At 46.7% G+C, this 22,206-nt stretch overlaps 1 protein-coding gene across 1 annotated transcript in view; it reads left to right on the forward strand.

The window, feature by feature from the left end:
- sik2b (salt-inducible kinase 2b) overlaps nt 1-22,206 on the forward strand; it is a gene marked incomplete at both ends in the record, with an annotated part of 48,868 nt that overhangs the window by 15,580 nt on the left and 11,082 nt on the right. The window contains 4 exon segments of the mRNA XM_083637575.1: nt 5,768-5,929; nt 14,752-14,876; nt 15,240-15,363; nt 21,642-21,871. Coding sequence (XP_083493701.1) covers nt 5,768-5,929; nt 14,752-14,876; nt 15,240-15,363; nt 21,642-21,871 — 641 coding nt within the window.

The following is a 22,206-nucleotide window of genomic DNA, read 5'->3' on the forward strand; positions in this document are numbered from 1 at the left end:
GGATTATCAAAATAGTTGGCGATTAATTTAATGGTTGACAACTAAGCGATTAATCATTGCAGCTCTAGACGTATTACCCGTCACTGATCATGTATAGATATTTGCGGAAATGGAAAAAGGTGTGTGTGTGTGTGTGTCTGTGTGCCCCTTGTCCTCCAGACTGTCACCTTTCTCACTTTCTGGCTGGTGCTATCTGGTGTCTAGCCAGAGGGAAATCCGAAGAGCCTGTTTGTTATCCATAATGTTAGTCCCATCCAAACCTGAGCAGCTGCTGAGAGACGTAGCTTCTTCTCACCCGGCACTTAGCACAAGTGGAGCACACTGGCTGTTGAGCTGTTCCCTAACACCCGACCCCTATGATTCATACTTGTTCCGTCCACTTTCCCAGAATGCAATGCACCACTGCGTGCCTGACTGTGCTGAGGTCCTTGCCCCCGCTGACATTGAATCAGTGCATTACTCATCCCTCCACTGGGGCAACATACCGCTGTGCGTGTGTGTGTGTGTGTGAGAGAGTGTGTGTTTGCGCGCGCACGTGTGTGTGTGTGTGTGTGTGTGTGTGTGAGGCTGCTTACTGTTGATTGCTCAAACAGTAATGGCTTGTTTTTCAGCCTGTAGAAGCAGCAGCAGATGCAGCGCTGCCATTCATGTAGAACTACGATGATTTCTGGCATTCAGCATTCGTATTATTCAGTGGTTCAGTCTTTCAAGTAAGCAGGTTATTTCACAACACAAAGTCCATGATGATGCCCCAATGAGGCATGGTTATTGCAGGGCATAAGGTCACTCAGTACTGTGTAAGGAAGTGAGTGAGTGGGTGGGTGGATGTGCGCGCATGCGTGTTGTGTGTGTGTGTGAGATAGAGAGAGAGGTTTGATCCCTGACCCAGATCAGTATAGTGGTGGTGATCATGGTTCTAGTGATCAACCGCTTATATTGATCAAAAATCTTGGTCCCGAATCATTCCTATACAGATGCTGTTTAAATAATTCACTTATAGTGATCAGTACTCTGCTTACAGTGATCATTTTGGGCCTTGTGACACCTGAGAACAATGGAGAAAATTTTTAAAGGCCCAATTATACTCCCATTTTCATACGAAAATAAATGTGTCCGTTTCAAACGGCCTAATCGTCACTGCCCACATACTTCCCTGCGTCTTTCGCGTTGGTATCATGTTGGACAATACATCCACTAGTGGGCAGTAGAGAGTCAAATGTGTGAGTGGTTCTGCTCCGTTTCGTGTGTATCCGTAAGCTTTCAGAGGACGGAGAGAAATACGCACAAAATGAACGCAGAGTACGGACGGAAGGCTCTGTCCGTCTCCGTCTCTAACGTAGAGTATTATTGGGCCTTAAAACTACAGTAATTTATTTATTTATTTTTTACTTACCCAACGGCCAAAAATGAGCCAACGAGGAGAGACAATGGAGAGATTGTGGCATCTCTGTCTGTGTCTGTCTGTCTGTCTGGAGAGATGGCGGCATCTCTGTCTCTGTCTTTGCAAGACCACTGTGTTTGGAACAGCTGGAGGCCTAAGTTAATTTACTGTAGAGCCCGACCGATATATCTATGGCCGATATTGCCGATTCTTTCTTTTTTTTAAGTTATAGACAGCATGTTGTGTATTTGATATATTTTCTTAACTGTTCTATTTCTTGTGTTTTTGTATTTCTAGTTATTTATAATTATTAAATTCCCAGTTAAGTTTACTGTTTCATTGCATTGATGTCATTTTGGACAATAAAGTTTATTAATAAGCTGTAAAATATCCTGCCTACATTACATATTTCAATTCATGTCAACTCATATCTTTGTCAAGTGTTTGATATTTGAGGGATCATTGCAAAAAAATCGTGTAATATAATGTGTATATATAATGTAAGAATATCGGCCGATGGGGGGTACGGTGATGCAGTGGTAAGCGCTGTCGCCTCACAGCTCGAAGGTCCTGGGTTCGATTCCCACCTGGGATGCTGTGAACGCTGAAGGAATGCGTGCCCGTCCACATGTCCTCGAGTGCCCCCCGCCCGGGTGGGGTCGTCAAAAGGGCCTTTCTGTGTGGAGTTTGCATGTTCTCCCCATGCCTCCTGGGGGTTTCCTTCATATAGGAACCCCTTCACCAAAACATGCAATATCCTGGTTGCTGATGTGGTGCCTCCTCTGGTTGTTAAGGGCGCCTGTTCGGAGGGAGGGGAACTCGTTGGAATAGCGTGATCCTCCCACGTGCTATGTCCTACCAGTGAAGCTTCCCCTGTCAGGTGAAAAGAAGCGGCTGGCTAACTGCCCATGTCTCGGAGGAAGCATGGAGCCAGTTTTCGGCTCTCCCCAGATCGGCAGAGGGTGGAGCAGCAACCAGGATAAATAAATAAAAAATAGCACTAATGGGGGATAAAAATTGAAAAAAAAAAAAAAAAAAATCGGCTGATATATCGATATCGGAATTTTTTTACTCCCTAATATCGGTATCGGCATCGGCCTCAAAAATCCAGTATCGGTCGGGCTCTAATTTACTGTATGCATTTTTAAAGTCAATAACATTCAGTAAATAGCAAGGCTGTCCGTTTCATTACTTTATGTACTAGGGCTGGGTATTGGTTCAAATTTCAAGAATCGAATCGATTCCGATTCACAAGGTTCCAAATCGATCAATCCCGATTCGATTCTGATTCGATTAATTTCAATATCGATTTGGTTAGTGATACTAAAACATGTTTTTTGAGCTGTAACCTGAATTACATGACTGTCCAGTTATGTAACACAGGAGTTCCCAACCTTTTTTGCACCAAGGACCGGTAGATACATGGGGGAAAAAAGTTGCGGACTGGTTGTCACTTTTAATGGTTTTAGTTACACATATATTTACTCACCAGGTGGTGACAAAGGGTAAATAACAGCCTTTTCATCTGTCAATAAAGACACTTTCACAATAGACCCTTCTCACGGGAGCCATTTTGTGTCAAAGGCAGAATAAACACAGGTGCAAGCAAAACACTAATGAGGGTTTCCAAATTCCAATCATGGAAGTTGGAAACCCTCATTAGTGTTTTGCTTGCACCTGTCTTTACCCTGTCTTTTCGACACAAAATGGCCCCTGTGAGAAGGGTCTATTATGCACAGTGATATGATTTCAGCCTATATAATTTCTATAAGGAGATATTAATGATCAAACATTTCCATTTATGTAGCCTATAGTATTTATGTTTTTGTTTAAACGTCAACTTGAAATTATGTTTCAACTACCACACACAGCCTATAATATTATAGCCTATGTTTATCTATATCTATCTATCTATATATATATATATATATATATATATATATAAATCGATCTCTGGACATATGAATCGATATCAAAGGATTAAAATAAAAATCGATTCAAAATCGGAGAATCGATTTTTTTTAACCCAGCCCTATTATGTACTGTATTAATGTAATAAATATACAAATGTCAATTAGATGGTACTCTGCATGAGAAATAAAGAAAGAGAAAAACATCTGTTATAATGATCATCCGCTCATAGTGATCAATTTGACCCGTCCCAAAGTGGTCACTATAAGAGGAGTGCACTGTATTACCAGTCCTACAGCACACCTACAGAGTGTTTTGTCCTGGTCCCCTCACAGGTCTGTGTTGGGACGTCCTTGACACATTCCCTTGCGCAGTGTGTTTTTTGATTAGCAGTGTGGCATGAAACCTGCCCCAGTCACTGGACGGGTTCCACTGTGGAATCTGTCAGCTCCTATCTAATCAGCTTTTCTCATTCTGTGTGAAGTTAACCATTCATCAATGATGACGAAGCTGCTGGGCGCCTATAGCATCATCTCCCTGGGACTTAGTTAATACTGCAAGTTATGGTTGTTAAACCTTCTACTTTACAGTCTCTTGCTCACTGCTGTGTTAATTATCTTGTTCCAGCTTCTGATATGTGAATATTTTCTGGTTTCTTAGTTTTCTAGGACAGTAAACTGATTATCTTTGGATTATGGACTGTTGATCAGGACAAAAGAAGACATTTGAGGATGTCATCATGGGCTTTGGGGAAAAAGTGATCAAAATGTTTTCACCATTCTGTGACATTTTATAGACACGACGACTGATTGGTCGAGAAAATAACAATAATCGACAGATTCATCGATAATTAAAAGAATAGTTGCTGCCCTAGTGTTTACATTTATTGTCGTCTTTTATTTCTACAATTGTTAACAACGGGAAATAAATAAATAACTGAAATATTACTGGTGTAGAAAAAAAGGAAATTAAAGAAAAGACCAAAAAATAAAAAATACAGAGATCCAACAGAAAATATATAGAAATGTAAGATCAAAGCAGCCTTGCTGCACACTTGCTCTTTCTACGAAGTAGACTCGGTCAGTGAATCCAAGTAAATGCTAAGATTTCTTATCATCCAATGAAAGGGACATTTTGTGTCCTTTCAGTAGAAGAGGTTGTGTTGGTCGTGTGGTGCAATGTGCTTGTTGTGTTGTCAGGGTTGGTCAGTGCTCTGTGTTCAGTCAGAGCAGTTGGAAGGAGAGCCAACACACAGACGTGTCCTGTCCTGCTGCCGCAGAGTGTGAAATGACGACTTTGCTAGCTAGCCTATGTGGACGGAGAGGGTGTGAAGAGGAACCCCGCAGACGGCAACAAACACCACAACTGGCACCATTTCCACAGTTCACAGGGCCGATAATATCAGCTTGCCTGTTACAGCCTACAGTATCAGCTTGACATTGTAAAGATTACAGAACGTTAAAGGTGAAACGCGAGGGAAACAATGAGGTCATTGTGACAGTGGACAATGAGCGACAGGTCAGGGATTTGAATGCTTGGAGTCAAGTTCATGACCCGTGGGCCCCCAAGGCCAGCACTGGCTCTAGAGCCTGTGTTTGTCCACCCAAACAAGCAGCTTCTCTCTCTGTCCTCCTAGTGTGTGCGGAGTCAGTGCGAAGTAGATCAACAGATAAATCTGATGTTTTTGTTAGACATTGGGAAAGAGCCCGGGTGCATATTTACATTAGTATGTCTGTGTGTGTGCACATTCACTGCATCATTACTACAACAACACCAGAAGGGCTGGGTCATCTTTTTGGCCTCCCTGGCCTGCCGTACCCCTCCTGTCCTCCTTCCTCCCTTCTTCACCTCCCTTTTCTCTTTCTCCCCCCCCCCCCCCCCCCCCCACTTCTACTAATGTGGACTTATGTAGAAGCAGGCCAGTTCTCAGAAGTCTGGTCCTCCCTTCCCTCCTCCAGCTATGACAACACAGTACATTCTCTTCTGTCAACCCCCTGGCCTACTCACACGCATACACTCTTACACACACGCGCACACACACACACACACACACACACACACACACACACACACACATACACTCTTACACACACATACACTCTTACACACACACACACACACACACACACACACACACACACACAGGGTAACGACATGGGTTTGGAGGAATCATTAGCGTATATCATATTCAGTCAGTGCCAAAAGCACAGAGTAACATACATCATCATGTGTAAAGTGGTATTGGCAGCAGGCCAGCACAACGTCAATGTTTTCAGCGTAACCGTCAGTACTCAGTGGAATGAGAAATGCACATGCGTGCAAACGTTTGAATCTAGCACAAAGTGATATAGGATACTGTGTGTCTGAACGGCCTGTACAGTCATGTTATATAAGTGAATGTAAAACGTTATCCGCGCATAGTTCTAACATGACACATGGTCGCCCCTGTTCCCCCTTGTTTCTTTCTGGCTGCAGACTACCTGGCAAAGCACGGCCGTCTGAGTGAGCTGGAGGCCCGGAGGAAGTTCTGGCAGATCCTGTCGGCGGTGGAATACTGTCACAACCGCAACATTGTCCACAGGGACCTGAAGGCTGAGAATCTGCTGCTGGATGGTCACATGAACATCAAGATAGCAGGTACCATTAGCTGGGCTGTACTGTAGCACACATATACTCAGGAGGTAGGGCGGGTCGTCCACCAATCAGAAGGTTGTTGGTTCGATCCCCGGCTCCTCCAGTCCAAGTGTCCCTGGGCAAGATACGGAACCCTAAATTGCTCCCGATGGTTGCACCAGCACCCTGCGTGGTAGCTCCATCGGGGTGTGTGTGTGTGTGTGTGTGTGTGTGTGAGAGAGAGAGAGAGAGAATGTAGGCATGTGTCGTAAAGTGCTCTGAGTGGTCGGTAGACTAGAAAAGCGCTATAAGTGCAATTCTTTACCATATACGCAATCAGTTTGGAGACGCCACATTTCTCTCTATTTTTACTAAATGATTTTCAACATTTCAGAGTAATAGTAAAAACATCAAAACTATGCTGGGACCAATAGGGCTGGCCCGAATACCAAATATTCTTTAGTAATCCATTCCACAGCGACTATTTGTGTATTCTACGGCGGCGTTATTACAAATCAAATAAGCAAAATGATTTGCTGATTTGCGGCGACAAATCTGTCCATCCAGAAAAAGTTCATGTGTCTGGCCCTGTCCCCTGATGTGGGCGTGGCCATGGTGTTGGGCCTTTCAGCAGGCTACTGTCTCTCTCTACACACCTTATGTTCAGCTGGTGCAGCTCTGCTCTCATGACCTGCACCGCCCACAGCCTCTCCTCCATTGACAATATTAACGTCTTCTGGGAATGCAGACAGTTATTTAGAAAGCATGGCATATCTGGCTGCAGCAAAGCTACTATCTTCACACATTTCATACTTTGTAGCCCACTCAGGTCACAGTGTTCCTCTCTGCCAAAACATTTCCTCGAAGTCCACTTGTTCTGACCGGCTCCACTGCTACTGACGTCCCCGTGGTCCTAGCGCCACTCGAACAAGTGTCTACATTTAGAGAAAGAAAAATAAACAAAAATGAATATCCAAATCTACCCAATGAATGAATAGTGGACTATTCGGGTCCAGCCCTAGTGACCAAAAAGTGTTGGGGAAACAAAACTTCTCTTATCTTATATTTTTGATTATTTCAACTAGCCACCCTTTGCCTTGATGGGAAGGTACAGTAAAGGCTTTGGAAAGAAATTAATAAATAGGCATCAACTTCACTATTTATATTTGTCTAGGAAACAAATGTCAAGCATTTAAGCATAAGCCTCAAATGGCTTTAAGATTATGAAAAACAATACATTCAGGCAGGTGTGTCCAAATCTTTGACTGGTAGTGTGTGTATATACTCTGACGCACATTCACATACCTCCACAGACACGGTATACGTACAAGATAGAAGACTTATGTTGGAATTAGGGATGCACCAATGATATCGCCGCCTCATTGGTATCGGCCGATAAAGAAAATTAAATAATGTATCGTCATTGGCCCGAAAGTAACATTTTTGCTGATATGACGGGCCGATAAAATTATGCTTTAAATATGCCCAAATGCTCGATGCTTGACTAACAAAAATATGGTATGTATCTGCCAGTGGGCCATCTATCACCATAAGAGTAGGCATAATAATGTGGTAATTCCACTACAGGACAGAACTTGATGTTGTCTGAAATTAGGTGCGGGTGTTGAAACGTGCACATGTATCGGAATCTGCAATCGGCCAAAAGAGTTGGAAAATAATATTGGCATATCGGATATCGGCAAAAAAATCCAATATCATGCATCCCTAGTTGGAATATTTTGTACGCAAAGTAATAAACCGTTACAAAAAGTAGTTAACAGCAAGTGAAAGCAACAATGAACAGCCAAACCTAGTTTGACAGCCGAAAGCTACGAGCTCTGTTATCGTGTCTGCATGGAATCATTTAGTTTTGATCCATTGCCTGCTATGATCTCAGCGGCGGTGTACTTCAGAAATGTCTGAACTACCTGCCCGGGCCATTGGCACAGTGTTGACAAGTGGCCAGAGGCCGCTTGCTAGCTGGCTGCGGGCTGAGGGAGGGGCCAGCACAGACGCAGACTCTGGGTGAGTCTCAAAAGCCTCTTGACTGAATCTGAAGGCCCCAAAAGCAGATTGTTGATCAGAGGAGATCAACAATCCTCCCCCAGTGACAAAAAAAGAGGACAAAAGGAAAGAAACTCATGAAGAATCAAAGGCAGAGATTTGAGGCTAAGCCGGAGTTCTGCGGTACAAAGCTTGAGAGGGCGATTATTAAGCAACTGATATTTCGAGGCTAGCTGGTGAGAATGTCATCCGCCTGCTGTGTCCCAGAGTGGAGAGAGGGGTGGGTGGCTGGCTTCACAGGGGATTGAGGGCAAGTCATGGAAGAGCTTGGCTTTTAATTGGGGGAGGAGAGGAGCTGCTGAAAGGGGATTGGCTACTTTGGAGAAGGAGCTAAAGAGGAGACACAGGCAGGCTTTGAAATGGAGGAGGAGGTGGAGATAAGGAGAGAGAGGTGCATATTGGGATGGCAGGGAGGCACTTTCCATGGGAGGTGTTCGTCATGGTCATGACTCATGGAAACGACCGTCTGTTGGCGTCAGTGACATTGCTGTGAAAAAGACCAAGGTTTATCTTCAGAGGAGTGAAGGGGCAGGGGATGACGTACAGAGCAGCCTGCTGCTTAGGTTTATGTGCGTGAATGCAGGGGGAGAAGGGTAGGGGCGGTGAAGGGGGGGAAGCTGTCATGATGTCATTGTCATTTGGAGATGGGCTGTTTAACGTTGTGCTAAAACAGAGGACAGGGTTTGCCACGGGGATGGGGATAGAGAGGTGCAGAAGCTTTTGGACATTGAGAGCAATCCTCTCTTTTTCAGAGGCGCCCTGTTCACATTTGAGACACACATTCACACCTGGAAGCTGACCAGTACACCCACAGTCTGATCTGCTGGCCGCTGAGCAGCTCCACGGGAGCGGTTGGGGATTAAGGGCCTTGCTTAAGGGCACCTCAATGGTGGTAATGAGGGAAGGGCGCAAGTGCTGCCTTTTCACTTTCCCCACCCAGATGTATCCTGCCGGTACCGGGGATTGGACCGACGACCTTCCGGTCACAAGCTCACTTCTCTAACCTTTAGGCCACCACTGTCCTTGTGATGCAGGATGTTGACCTGGTGACTCCGGGTTTACCTTAGACCGGGATTGAGGGAATGCAGAGCCCGTGGCATAATATTTGAAATGCCACAAAGTCTAAGCATTCCTGCTCCAGGCAGGGGCCTCGTCAAGGATAATTTATGCTTCTGCGTCAAACCTAGCACCACAGAGACACCATTACCCGCACCTCTCGAAAAATCTAACTATCCAAAGGGCGAAGCAAGACCACAAGAAATGTCATTAGCCAGCGTTGTATTTACCTGCTGTATCCAGTTGATGCCAATAGGGAAGACAACATGAAGCAGATCGAAGCGAGACTAGCTGAGGATGGCTGCAGATGTATTAATTTGTAGGACAACTAATCTCTGAATTGTAATAGACTACCTGATGTAACTGCTGCATTCATGGTGAGAAATATCCCAGATCATGCGTATCAGAGAATGCAAACACTACTACTTCTACACCATCACAGAAAATGTTGCCTTTATAGTGTAGTGTAGGCTCCAGTCCAGGCAGAAATGGCCCCCTGTCCTAGGACTTCAGTGCAGTGGGGCTTCTTGGTTCAAAAATGTACAACAAAATCAGTGTTTCGGGCTCTGATAGATTTACGGCCTTAGAAGAAAAAGTGACTGTACTTCAGGCTTGGTCAGACGTTCCTACAGACACAATTGGCTGTGTCTGCGGGTGGGAAGCCGTTGGGGTGTGAGTCCTGGCCTCTGCACTAGCACCGGTCGGTCGGGGCGCCTCTTCTAAAGGATGGGGAACTGGGGGTATAGCGTGATCCTTCCACGCGCTACGTCCTCCTGGTGAAACTCCTCTCTGTCAGGTGAAAAGAAGTGGCTGGTGACTGCACAAGTGCACATGTATCGGAGGAAGCATGCGCTAGTTTACAACTCTCCCCCGGTCTGCAGAGGGGGTGGAGCAACGACCGGGACAGCAGGGGGCATTGGCCAAGTACAATTGGGGAGAAATTTGGAGAAAAAGCTGAAACAACTTGATCCAGTGGCTTGTTTTTTTTTCTCTAAATGGTGAATTAGCCAGTTATGGACAGACCAGAATCATAAATTATGATGACTGATGATGATCAAGTGTTTGTCCTGTTCATCTTGCCTCGCTTTGTCCACCGTGTCTTTGATGTGTTATTACCCCAGCAGTCATTTTCACAAACATGTCTGACTGACTCACAGTCCACACAGCAGATTGGATTTGAAGCAGGAAACGATGGACAGAAGAGATGACCTGGCCTGTGATTAGAGAGACCTCTCTGGGGAGGATATCAGGAGATGGGTACATCCTGTACCTCTCAAACACCACACTCTTGACAGGTTTGGCTAATTGTAGATTTGCATCTTCCTCTCTTTAACTCGCTACCCCAAAAGTAGGACCAAACGTTTCAGTTCTGTCCCGTACATTAGCTACAATATGCAGGAAAGACATTCAAGTCATTTCTGATGAGCTAAAAGCAATCATTCACCAAACCATGGTAAAAATGGATAGAGGACTGAACCACCATTTTTAGGGGTCCAAGCACGTAGTGCTGGGAACCCTATTGTATTTGCTCCGTTTATTATTTTTCCGCTTCTTCTCATGCTCACCCACTACTCAGCAGGGGGAAAAATGGCACAAATCTAAAATATGGTGGCGCTATAACATCCCACTTCATGTTTTGGTCCATAACTTCTGAACCGTCAACGTATTTCTGTCCGACTAGATTTTCCGCCATTTTGAATTTTCCCCCAAACTTATTTTTGCTAACTCCTCCAACACAACACCATTGGGCCCAAACTGTTTTGGGATCATCTATGGACTTCCCTGATCTAACATTGTAATGGAAATTTTGATAATCAATTTTTTTTTTATTACTTTTAACAAAACAAAACACAAAATTGGTCATAACTCATTAACCGTTGATCGAATCCCAACAGATTTTCTACCATATGTTGAGCAAAGTTGCTAAAACAAAATGACAGATGGCATTTTCAACTGCACCACTAGGGGCCACCACAAATGCGAAAAGTGTGTATCTTCTCGTAATCGGCCACATGGATTCGTATGAAATTCGTTTCCTTGATCTCTAGGGGCATGACTCAGTCGATATATAAAATTTGGTAATTATTGTTTAAAGTGGGCGTGGCTCATTACAACAAATGTAAATTTCTTATTTTGTGAACTCCTCCTAGATCGTTGAGGCAATCGGCTCCAAATTCGGTATGCATGATCTCTGGCATCCCGTGATTAAAAATATTTCTCATACTCCATATTGTTTGGCCGCTATAGGCCAATCAGTTGTAGGGCGTGGCACACTATGTGAAAGGAGCCTTAATCATGAACGTGTGCCATCTCAACCAAATTTGGTGCACTTGTGTAGGTATCCACTCTGATGAAATCTGCACTCTTTGCTGTCTACATTTCACATTTAACCCTGAGGTCACCAGATGCTTGGACCCCCGTCATCGCCGCCTACGGGTATATTTTTTATTATTTTATTTTATTATCTTATTCTTTCAGACTTTCAGAGGTGTTCTTATACACCTTTGCCCTGGATTTTTCCCTCCCCTCTAGTCCCGTGACGCCTGCCTGCCTTCTGAAGGCCACCCCTGGTCGGCCGGTCTGTGTGAAGCTCAGCCAGGCAGGGGTCAGTCAAAGAAAGGTCACGCTCCTGGTGGCTGGAGAGGGGAGTGGAGGTAGCGGGGGGTGCTCTTTATATTTTCACTTCAAACAGAAAGACGGGGAGGGAAAGAGTGTGGGAGGAAGGGTGCAGAAAAGAGGAGGCGCTGTTGTTCATTCAGAAGAGGGAAGCCAGGAGACTGCGCCTCCGTGTGCCCTCAGCGGGCGAAGGCGTGTTCCTCCACCTACCGGAACGGGTCGAGCTCAAACCAGGCTCACAAACTCTGTCACATGCCTACAGTCGAATAAATCAAGAACGCTTTAAAAAGTCTCAAAGGACAACCAAGCCTCAAATATGTCATACATGATCTCATAACCCCAAACCGTTAACAGCCTTTTACGACTTAATTTGCTTTAGGAGTTATCGGGACTTTTTGAGTTCGAAATCGTGTGATGTCATCGGAAGGGACGCCGAACCCTCGAGGTGTTAAAGATCGATGAAATGATGTCAAAAGCAAACTACAGTGAGTGGAGACAACCTCCTCATTGAGGGATCCTGCTGGAGAAACAATCAATTTTTTTTATGTATTAAAATTGAACACGTACATAATGGAGGCGTAAATGAATCAGTGAATCTTGGAAATGTCCCTTTAATAAGAGAGGGAAAGACCCTGAGGTCATGTGACCTGAGCCACAGGACGAGGGAGACAGAGGGAGACGAGAAAAGAAACAGTTGTGAAGGTGACAACAAGTGTGTGAGTGTGTTTGGGGAAAGTTGGGGGAATTCAGAGTGAGCGAAGAAGAGAGAGTGTGAATCCAGGGCAACACACACACACACACACACACACACACACAGGCATAACTACATCCATCATGCACTCATACTTTCTTATTGGAAATGACGCGGCGACATTTTTGACTGCTGGACACTGTCCTCCCACCGCAACGGGACAACAATGGCGCTAGGATACATTCTCCCATACACACCCACCCACCCACGCACACACGCAAACATTTGTCTTTAAGCTGCGGCAGTGCATTCCAGCGGGACATGTTTAGGCTAATACTATGCTAATATTCATGTGTGCGACACACACACACACACACACCCCCGCCCATGCTATGGAGTGGAGTAGCCCGCAGCGTGGTGGATCGCTTGACGTCAACCAGTCTGCTCAGTATTCAGCTCCGTGAAATGGGTCACACAGCATCTGACGATAAAGCAACTGCACCGCTCCGCTCTGCCTGCAATCAACCTCAACATCTCGCCTTCATCGCACACAAAACATACTTGTAATAAAGCCCACAGTGTAGCGCGCCACTCTCGAACCCCTACCTGATTTCACCTCACCTCACCTGCCTCTCTGTCTCTGCACTGCAGTACCTAATTGGATTACAGTTTTAACACCCTGATCACACCCGCTAGCTAGTCCCTCCTCAATCGTTGTGTCTTGTCCTGCCTGCGCTAATCTCCCAAACCCAATTCCTATCCGTGTGCTCCGGTGCACTTGCAAGATGTTCCTCACCATTTTGTTTTGTTTCCAGTCACAATCCGGCCTTCAATCCAGATTCATCATCATCCTCAGGCCCATCTTTGAGGTCAACCTGGGTAGCGTGGTTACTAGCTGCGTGCGTGCGTGCGTGCGTGGGTGTCCACCCAGGTTAATGTCAGTGACTCAAGAGACCAGCTGCCTCACTGCTGACTGGAAAGAAAGGAAAGCGAAAATAGATGTGCATGCATCAAATCTATATATGTTATTTTAATTTGAAATGAGAGTTTTGAAACGACGACGATCACGTAAAGGTCACGGGTGGTAATTGAAACAATGCGCAAGGCAGATGAAGAGGACATAGCGGTAGCAGGTCAATTGTATTTATGTAGATTCAGCCTGTGAAGGCTGCTAAAGAGAAAAGTTGATGCAGAACAGAGCGAAGAAAAAGGAACTGGTTACACATTCTCTCTCTCGCTGCTGACTGTGTGTGTCCCTACACCCCCTGTTATGTAAGCTAGATTTTTTTTTTTTAATCAGTGCTATTTGTTTGTTTTCGCAATAGTTTTTTCCACTTCTGTTTTATATAACTATTGATTGATGGAAAAACAGAAAGGGGGGTTTTAGGTGAGCCTGGTGTGATGATGGTGTGCTGCTGTAGCTGTCAGGTCCCCTGACACCATCACAGGGCCCCGCTGATGATGAAGTAACACCTCAGGGCAGCGAAGAGCAAGTTCACTCAGATGTGAAGCTTCAAACCCGCAAACAAAACACACAAACCTAGGAACCGACGTGCATGTGTGCGTCTGCGTGTGTGTGTGTGTGCGTGCGTGTGTGTGTGTGTGCGTGCGTGTGTGTGTGTGTTAGAGGAGAGAGAGAGAGAACTGCACTGTAGGGGGGTAGAAAGTAGGAGGTGGGGTGAGAGCGATATAAAGGGGGTAGGCTGAGTGATTGCAGGCACGCAAGTTGGCTAGGGGAGATTTGGCAATACTTGGATATTACTGCAGCTCTTAGTTGGGTTCTTAATGAAAGGCAGACTTGAACTTCTCAGAGTTGTGTGCGTACTACAAGCTTGTTTGACTTCCCTGTCTCGTTCCTCTGATGAAGATAAAGTCTTGAGTTCTAGTCGCTGTACGCGGATGACCAATCGGAACGCAGCATTGTGGTGGTGGTGGTGACCTCATGTCCGTCTCCAGGGGGGTTACCTCAGACGAGAAGCCCATTTCCTCAATGTACAAATATGCAGATCACATAATATGACATTATGCAAAACCTGCCGAGTCAGAGCCCTCCAAGACAAACACATGCTCAGGCACAAGGTATACACACGCCATCTGTGTTGCCTTGTTACAGTTGAGGTTGTACAGTTCATGTGACCTCATTGACATGATCATACTTCACCGCAGCTATAAATGACTCAGCTTGTGTTGACCTCTATGACTCTTCCACTTTCAAGGTGAATCACAAGAGTTAGTCGGCGGTTAGCTTTTTGCAGAAGCTGCTGTACAGTCACAATGTACAAAATCAGGATCAAAATGGCTTTTACAGTTTTAACAAACGTACATTTTTTGATATAAGAACTCTATCCCTTTCTCTCCCCTCACCCCCCCCCCCCCCCCCCCCCCCCGTCCCCCACACCCCTATGTTTTTCCGGTGTAGACTTTGGATTTGGGAATTTTTTCCAGCCCGGGGAGCCTCTGGCCACATGGTGCGGCAGCCCGCCCTACGCTGCCCCGGAAGTCTTCGAGGGCCAACAGTATGAGGGCCCGCAGCTGGACATCTGGGTAAGAGAAGAGGAGAATGACATCATTAGAAGGGGTGGGGGGGGTTTAACCCCAGTAGTTTGGATTATTTTATCAAGCGATGTTGATATGATAGCTTTCATAGTGTGAACCTTTACATTACTTACCTACCTGAAATCGGCTGATATCATTTAGTTTTCAGTATCTGATATACATTTAATAGTGGGAGCAAAGTCCTGATGTCATAAACTCACCAGCTTTTGTTTCTGTCGTGCACCGCAGGGGTGAGGGGGTGCATCATTATGATTTCCCAACCGCAGTTTATAGCCTGCTGTATATCATAATAATAATAATTTGCCATATTGTGTGTGTGCGTGTGCGTGTGCATCGTCTCTCTCTCTGCAGAGTATGGGGGTGGTGCTGTACGTGCTGGTGTGTGGTGCATTGCCCTTCGATGGACCCACTCTGCCTGTGCTCCGACAGAGAGTCCTGGAGGGAAGGTTCCGCATCCCCTACTTCATGACCGAAGGTGAGAGCAGCTGAGAGCAGCTCGCCCCAACAGCTTCGCCCCCCCCCCCCCCCCCATAGTGAAAGTATGTAGTTCATACGCAGCAGCCTGGTGGTGGGAGGAGTTAGGACGCACCCCGGGTGTTTGTAGGTTTAAGTCCACAAACCAACATTTGCCGGATGCCCCCGGTTCCCTGATTCTTTCTACTGCTGTTTGTGATGAAGTGAAGCATGCGAGGCAGTGAAAAGTCCTGAGGAAGACATTGTAACTGTTCTTTGACTCGTGTGTTTGTTGGCACACTCTGCTGTGGTTAGAGCTGGTGAGGGGGTCACTTCATTAACAAGCACCACCACACTCATTTGAAGGGAATACAGTAGGAGACAGCTCGTCATTGTCCTCCATCCTCTACAGCCGTGTGTGTGTGTGTGTGTGTGTGTGTGTGTGTGTGTGTGTGTGTGTGTGCGTGCGCGAGAGTGTGCGTGTGTGCGTGTGCAGGCTCCAGAATGAGTCAGGCTAACTGTTCCAAAGCAGCCCTGCTGTTAGCGGCTGTGCTAGCTAGCTGACAGATTAACTCCAGAGCTGGAGCTGTTTATGTAACCTGGGGAAGAGCCAGTGAATGCTTCCAGCAGCTTGCCTGCCTGTCTGTCTGCCTGCCTGTCTGTCTGTCTGTCTGTCTGTCTGTCTGTCTGTCTGTCTGTCTCTTTCTGTCTGTCTGTCTGTCTCTTTCTGTCCGTCTGTCTGTCTGCCTGTCTGTCTGTCTGTCTGTCTGCCTGTCTGTCTGTCTGTCTCTGTCTGTCTGTCCGTCTGTCTGTCTGTCTGCCTGTCTGTCTGTCTGCCTGCCTGTCTGTCTGTCTCTTTCTGTCCGTCTGTCTCTTTCTGTCTGTCTGTCCGTCTGTCTGTCTGTCTGCCTGTCTGTCTGTCTGTCTGCCTGTCTGTCTGTCTCTTTCTGTCCGTCTGTCTCTTTCTGTCTGTCTGTCTGTCTCTTTCTGTCCGTCTGTCTCTTTCTGTCTGTCTGTCTGTCTGCCTGCCTGTCTGTCTGCCTGTCTGTCTGCCTGCCTGCCTCTCTATCTGTCTATCTGCATGTCTGTCTCTTTCTTGTCTGTCTGTCTGTCTGTCTGTCTGTCTGCCTGTCTGTCTCTTTCTGTCCGTCCATCCATCTGTCTGTCTGTCTCTGTCTGTCTGCCTGTCTGTCTCTTTCTGTTTGTCTGTTGCCTGTCTGCCTCTCTCTTTCTTTCTTTCTGTCTGTCTATTTGTCTGTCTCTTTCGGTCTGTCTATCTGCCTGCCTGTCTGACTGTTTCTTTCTGTCTGCCTGTCTCTTTCTTTCTGTCTGTCTCTTGTCTGTCTGTGTGCCTGCCTGTCTCTTTCTTTCTCTCTGTCCATCTGTCTGTCTGTCTGTCTGTCTGTCTGCCTGTTTCTTTGTGTCTGTCTGTGTGCCAGTCTCTTTCTATCCGTCTGTCTGTCTGTCTATCTGCCTGCCTGTCTGTCTCTTTCTGCCTGCCTGACTGTCTATCTGTCTCTTTCTGTCTGCCTGTCTGTCTCTTTCGGTCTGTCTGTTGCCTGTCTGCCTGTTTCTTTCTGTCTGCCTGTCTCTTTCTGTCTGTCTCTTTCTTGTCTGTCTGTCTGTCTGTCTGTCTGTCTGTCTGTCTGTCTGTCTGTCTCTTTCTGTCTGTCTGTCTCTTTCTGTCTGTGTCTGTCTGTCTGTCTGTCTCTTTCTTTCTGTCTGTGTCTGTCTGTCTCTTTCTGTCTGTGTCTGTCTGTCTCTCTTTCTGTCTGTCTGCCTCTCTCTTTCAGGAGACAATCTGTCTGCCTGCCTGTCTGTGTGAGTGACTCAATCTCTCTGTGTTTCTGTGAAAAGGGATTCCTCTGTCTGTCTGCCTGAGTCCTGTACGCAGTCTGTAACACTTTCTCCACAGGGGGGATTGGGTGTAACAGTCTGTAACACTTTCTCCACATGGGGGGGATTGGGTGTAACAGTCTGTAACACTTTCTCCACAGGGGGGGATTGGGTGTAACAGTCTGTAACACTTTCTCCACAGGGGGGGGATTGGGTGTAACGGTCTGTAACACTTTCTCCACAGGGGGGATTGGGTGTAACGGTCTGTAACACTTTCTCCACAGGGGGGGATTGGGTGTAACGGTCTGTAACACTTTCTCCACAGGGGGGATTGGGTGTAACGGTCTGTAACACTTTCTCCACAGGGGGGATTGGGTGTAACGGTCTGTAACACTTTCTCCACAGGGGGGATTGGGTGTAACGGTCTGTAACACTTTCTCCACAGGGGGCCTTGGCGAGGGAGTGGACAGGTTTTGCTCAGGTTTTGCTCAGGACCTTGAAACAATTAAGACGTTAGGGGAATGTAGGAGTGTAATGTCAGCCCCACAGGCAAACCGACACTCAACCCGCCCACCGACCCCCCCACCCCCACCCCACACACACACACACACACACACACACACACACACACACACATGGTCCAGCCCCAGGAGTACAGAGTGTGCCGTTTCCTCCACCTAGAAACAGTAGATCTCCTCTCCTCTTGTTGCTCTGACTAGCCAAGCCTTCAGTACAGTACAGCACAGTACAACCCAGCACAGAACAGCACAGAACAGAACAGCACAGCACAACCCAGCATAGCACAGTACAACCCAGCACAGCACAGAACAGCACAGAACAGCACAGCACAACCCAGCATAGCACAGCACAGAACAGCACAGCACAACCCAGCACAGAACAGCACAGCACAGAACAGTACAACCCAGCACAGCACAGCACAGCACAGTACAACCCAGCACAGCACAGAACAGTACAACCCAGCATAGCACAGAACAGCACAGCACAACCCAGCATAGCACAGCACAGCACAGAACAGCACAACCCAGAACAGCACAGTACAGCACAACCCAGCATAGCACAGCACAGAACAGCACAGCACAACCCAGCACAGAACAGCACAGCACAGTACAGCACAACCCAGCATAGCACAGCACAGCACAGCACAGAACAGCACAACCCAGAACAGCACAGCACAGTACAGCACAACCTAGCATAGCACAGCACAGCACAACCTAGCACAGCACAGTACAGCACAACCCAGCATAGCACAGAACAGCACAACCCAGCATAGCACAGCACAGTACAGTACAGCACAGCACAGTACAGCACAGCACAGTACAGCACAACCCAGCATAGCACAGCATAGCACAACCCAGCATAGCACAGCATAGCACAACCCAGCATAGTACAGCATAGCACAGCACAGTACAGTACAGCACAGCACAGCACAGCACAGCCCAGCATGATAAACTCTGGCTGCCTGGAACATAGCAACACTGAGAAACGTGTGGTCTGTGTTGTCTTATCGACTGTATCTTTCCCTTGCTATTGTACAGGCTTGTGGTAGATAGGGGTACAGGACAGCCTGAGTCATGCTGTCCAGAACAACAAACAAAACTAATCCCCGAGTCTGTCCTCTCCCTTATCTGTCCAAGTCTTTCCGCTGTGTTCCCAACAGTAACTCACATATTATGATGTATTGCCTGTAGTCTGTAACAGATCAAGTCAGCCTCGGTACCTGCTGTCTGCACTTTAAGGCTCAAGGCTACTGTATCAAGAGTTGGCGCTGTGCTTCATTGGGGGACTCGGTGTAACTCCACACCGCTAACACATTGCAAGTGTTAACTGGAATGGTTCAGCAGTTGAGTCATTGTGGCGTAATGGTATGTACTGGCCAGAGACAGTCAGTCAGCCAGTCAGCCAGTCAGTCAGTCAGCCTTCTAGACAGTCATTCAGTTTGGGTCAGTTGCATAGTCCATGTTTCCCTGGTGGTTTGAAGCTGTGAGAAATGTGCAGGGCCTCGGCCGTTGCTATAAACAAGACTGGAGCGATGTGCCTCTTAGAGGATGAGGCCGGTGTTTTTATGCCTACGCCTCCCAGAGGCATTGTTTTCTGATTGTACGTCTGTATGTCCGTCCCATGCTCGTTAACGCCATATCTCAGGAACGCCTTGAGTGAATTTCTTCAAATTTGGCTTAAATGTCCACTTGGACTCAAGGATGATGACCTGATTAGATTTTTCCGTGCCCGGGCACGGAACACTTGCGAGTGTGAAAGCCAACCGTTCCGAACCACATAGACAACAAACGGGCGAGGATAAACTCCAGGCATAGTTGATGACGCAAGTGCACTCTGTTCCGTTTCCGAGCGCGGAAGAAATGTTGTAATGTGAAAGCTGACCAGCGGGGGAGAGGGGAGGGGGGGGCAATCGTTCCCGGGTACGGAACGGAACGAAAGCAATCGTTCCCAGTGAGAAAGCAGCCTAAGAATCACGTTGTTACACTGGGCCAGCCGACTTTTTCCTCAAACAACTTAAGGCTGGCTGCACTTTGCGATCTCAGGAAAGTAGTTCTGTACTGTAGCACCGAAAATAGTCCCCGGCGTAATGAAGATTTTTTTTCCCACAATAGCTAAACATTTTGTAGTAACAGCCAGTTTTCAAATTGAAGCAATGTCTTTGTGAGGTGTATTTCAACGTTTTTAGCTTACAATTCGAGCCAGTGAATGATTTCCCAGTTGATGGCTAAAAACGGTGAGAAGTCAGAAAGAGTAGAGCCAATGCATTTTGTTATTTTTTAAAGATTTGTTGGCAGTAAGCAATGCATAAAAAAACTGGCGGCCTTATCCGTTAAACTTGAGAGATGAATAGCTGAGTAAGGCCCGGGTCAGGCAAATTTGAAGTAAATCTTAACTGTTGGAGCTTAGTAGCTAGGCAAGCTGCTAAAATGCCATGGCATGGAGTTAGAATGCGATTGAGGAGGACACATTAGTTGTGCTGTACACGTAGTGGGGCAAAAATGCAGTTGGCTACTTCACCAGGCATGAAGTAGAAAACAATCCAATGCGAGCGGACATGAGTAGATCAGCAGGGCAACCAGGAAGAATGTGTGGCAGGGGGTCAGCGTTGGCACCCGGGTCTCTTTGGGCTTTCTGTTAAGAACTGGTGAGGTCTCCTAACTGGCCGACAGAATTGTTTTGATTTCTGTGGCTGCGATCTGATATCTGTAGGCATTAGTGCAGCAGCACGTTGACTTGCCATAGGCTTCTAATGCATCTAGACAATTCACCTTAACTCCTTGTTAACGCTAAAATCACCACCATGTTTAACATAAATACCAGATCCTGGTATTTAAAACTGAGAAGCTTTATTGCTGTGCCTCAGAAGTTGTTGGGGCAATCTTCAGAGGAATCCAAGCTTAAATTATTCATTAAAATCATTGGAAGTTCAGTAACTTGAATTAAGCATAGCATTCCTATCACATGGTCACATAGTTTTTTGTGTGTGCATTTAAGTTCCATTTTCAGTTAGAATGATAAATCAGTCCAAAATCAGAAGATATCTTGTTATGTCAAAAAGGCGCCCCACCTGGAGAGGAGGGGAACAATCAATCAATAAGCAGTCAATCAATCATTTTACTCTGACAATCTCCACAATGGAAACAGATGGAAAAACAACCGGTATTAAAGATCGAGGCAAGAACAACAAGCGGTAGAGCTCTCGTCTCGTGTCACAATCAGAAACGGGGGTGTTTGTCTTTAACCCATTCATACCTGATTTTTCATTTGCGTGTGTATCCCTCATTTGCGTGTGTATCCCTTTAAGACACGCGGTTCGCGGTCTTAAAGGGATACACACACAAATGCTGCATCAGGTATCAATGGGTTAAGAGCTTGGCAGTAGCAGCAGCAGCAGGGTATATGTATATGGGTAGGGAGGATGCAGGGTGGTAGGCAGGAATGCAGGCAGGCAGTAGGGGTGCAGTCAAGCCAAAGCGGTGCAGCCAGGGGAACTGTAATCCTGTTAAGAAGCCAGCTGTGTCTGACGTCAAACTCATCTAGCCACTAACAAGAGGTGAGAGGAGCTCCCATTAGGAGGGGAGGAGAGGGCAAAGGAGCGTAGCCGCACACTGTTCGGAGGAGATGGAGGCAGAGAAGTAAGCAAAGAGAATGGTGGAGATGTTAAGCCCCTAAGTGTTCTTTCTGCCTCAGTTCATCTGGACCACATTCAGAAGAGCTTAACACTCTGTGGTTTCAGTCTGCGTTCAGCTTGCTTCCTCATAGCTTATCCGAGAAGCGCTCAGCAGCACCGTGGCAAACAGAAACTCGCGCTTCCTTTGCAGTTGCGGTGATCTAAAATAAGGAGGGATGTAGACATGTCATCATAACCCCTCTACGTTCTCTCTCCCCCCCCCCCCCCCTCTCCCTCCTCCCTCCTCCTCCTCCCACGCCCTCCGTCCCTGCCAGACTGTGAACACCTGATCCGCAGGATGTTGGTCCTGGACCCGTCCAAGCGCCTGTCGGTGGCCCAGATCAAGGAGCACAAGTGGATGGCGCTGGACGTGCCGGTGCAGAGGCCCGTGCTGTACCAGCAGGCGGCGCTGTCGGCTGAGGGCGAGGTGGGCGTCGGCGAGTACAGCGAACAGGTCCTCCGTCTGATGCACAGCCTAGGCATTGACCAGCACAAGACTGTGGAGGTGAGGGCTGATCAACTTGATTCATTCAATCAAACACTGTATACAGTGCAGATCTCAAAGCATATGTTTAATATGTTTGGACACACCACACCTCACGCTCACGGTGGACGAGACATATCACTCTACTTGTGTGCAAAACAGCATTCGCCCACTATGTGCTTTCATGCAGAAGGGTGAGGGCGTGAAAGTCCATTGTAATAATAATAAGTAGGTTGAAAATTCATTGAGAGCTTTTCTAGTATATCGACGACTCAAATGGCTTCACAATGAATACCTCACATTCACCCATTCACACTCATACATACACCGACGCCTTGCAAGGCGCTAACCAGCTC

Source organism: Poromitra crassiceps (genome assembly GCF_964638095.1).
Source record: "Poromitra crassiceps genome assembly, chromosome: 5".
Taxonomy (NCBI): Eukaryota; Metazoa; Chordata; class Actinopteri; order Beryciformes; family Melamphaidae; genus Poromitra; species Poromitra crassiceps.